Below are 1,542 nucleotides of genomic sequence, written 5' to 3'. Positions count from 1 at the left end.
CTTTTTTCCGGTCTTCTTTTACTCTTAGTTTAAGGTCTGTTCGTTTTTACTTTAAAAAATATAACAAAAAATAGATTAAAATAAAAAAACAAACAAATAAATAAAAATACATGATTGGGTAAAACTTATTTGACAAATCTTTAACAAACTCGATTTAATTTTTGAGTGAACTTGTGAACTGTTGGATGTTTCCATCTATCGTCTCAATAAGCATTTCATCTAACTAAAATTCAAAAGAAATAATTCCCTTTAAAATAATTAAAGCCTCCTTAATAGGCATTCTATTCTTTGGAACAAAATTAGTTAATCCATCAATAATATATTTAAGCTATTTGTGATAAACAAAATTTTAAAATTCACCATCATATTTTAATGGTTTGTGCTTATTTTATGCTAAACTGAAATCTATTCCCTAGACAAGTGTATATATAAGATACCCTTTTTAATAATTTATTTTTGTTAAATAAAAACAAATAATATATTTTTTATTTCATATAATACCTAAAGAGCATGCTTCACTCTGTTTAAATTAATAAATAAGAATAATATTAATTAGCTTTTAGACAAATAATTTAAATAAAATATTTACTCTGTTGCTTGGCTATTGTCTCACACTGAATCCTAATTTTTAATATTCATCATGATAAACCTTACCTATGAATGGATCTGCTGGGTCAAAACACTCTGGTGCTTGATACAAGAAGTTTCCCATCTTTAATTTTTTGAATTGAATTATTTGAATATCTCTTTCATATGATAAAAATATGAGTGCATACATATTGATTCATAGCATAGCCAGATTTGTTTATTAGGTTATCTGCCAAACCAAAATCAGCTATTTTATATGTTTTAAAGAAAATCAATCAAGCATATTTAGATTTGTTAAAAATTTACAAACAACTGCATTTCCATGATAGTCAATTAAGATATTATCCATTTTCAGATCATTAACAAGGCAGCTCTTAGAGTGAATATAGTAGAGACCTTGAGCAATGTCGTTAGCATATTTGATTGCTGATATTTCATTCAATCTTTTGTTTTAGTTTCTTTCTAAAATTTAGGTGAGAGTTCCTTATTATTTATAGTATTTAATTTTGCATTAAAGACTTTCAATAAAGCGATTTGATTAATTTATTAATTTAAAAAAGAAATGAGTATTATTTGTACCTTAACACTCAGTTAGAACTAAGTAACTAAATTGTTATCCCTCAAATTAATCTATAAGACTGACTACATAAGGAGAGTCTCTACATTTTTTGAGAATTTCTACTTCTTGTTTCACTCGATTGTTAAGATCTTCGTCAAGATTACCTTGAGGATCTCTAACTTAAACACCTTTGATGGCAACCCTCATGTTAGTTTTCGAATCTTTTGCTAACAAAACTAATCCCTATACTCCCTGTCCTAAAAATCTAAAATCAGAGTAGCCTTTTTTACTTAATTCGCTTTTCATAGTCTAATAAATTGAAGCTTAATAAGGCTTTAACTTAGGTTCTTAGATATCAGAAACTTTTGTTAAAATTCAGATAAAATTTGATTGGA

General features: G+C 26.2%; 1 protein-coding gene across 1 annotated transcript; it reads right to left on the bottom strand. All coding sequences in view use genetic code 6, as the record gives it.

Annotated features, from left to right (window-relative positions):
• Positions 1 to 110: 110 nt before the first annotated feature.
• TTHERM_02013450 (kinase domain protein) lies at positions 111 to 1,453 on the bottom strand (the record flags this gene model as incomplete). The annotated part of the gene is made up of 5 exons (XM_001028891.2): positions 111 to 412; positions 590 to 712; positions 777 to 835; positions 895 to 1,071; positions 1,168 to 1,453. Coding segments are annotated over 5 exons (947 nt in total), but the record flags the coding sequence as incomplete, so codon positions are not given.
• Positions 1,454 to 1,542: the final 89 nt, after the last annotated feature.

Source organism: Tetrahymena thermophila (assembly GCF_000189635.1).
Source record: "Tetrahymena thermophila SB210 genomic scaffold scf_8255386, whole genome shotgun sequence".
NCBI lineage: Eukaryota > Ciliophora > Oligohymenophorea > Hymenostomatida > Tetrahymenidae > Tetrahymena > Tetrahymena thermophila.
The sequence above is the reverse complement of the archived record's forward strand: the minus strand, read 5'-3'. Positions and strand labels throughout refer to the sequence as shown.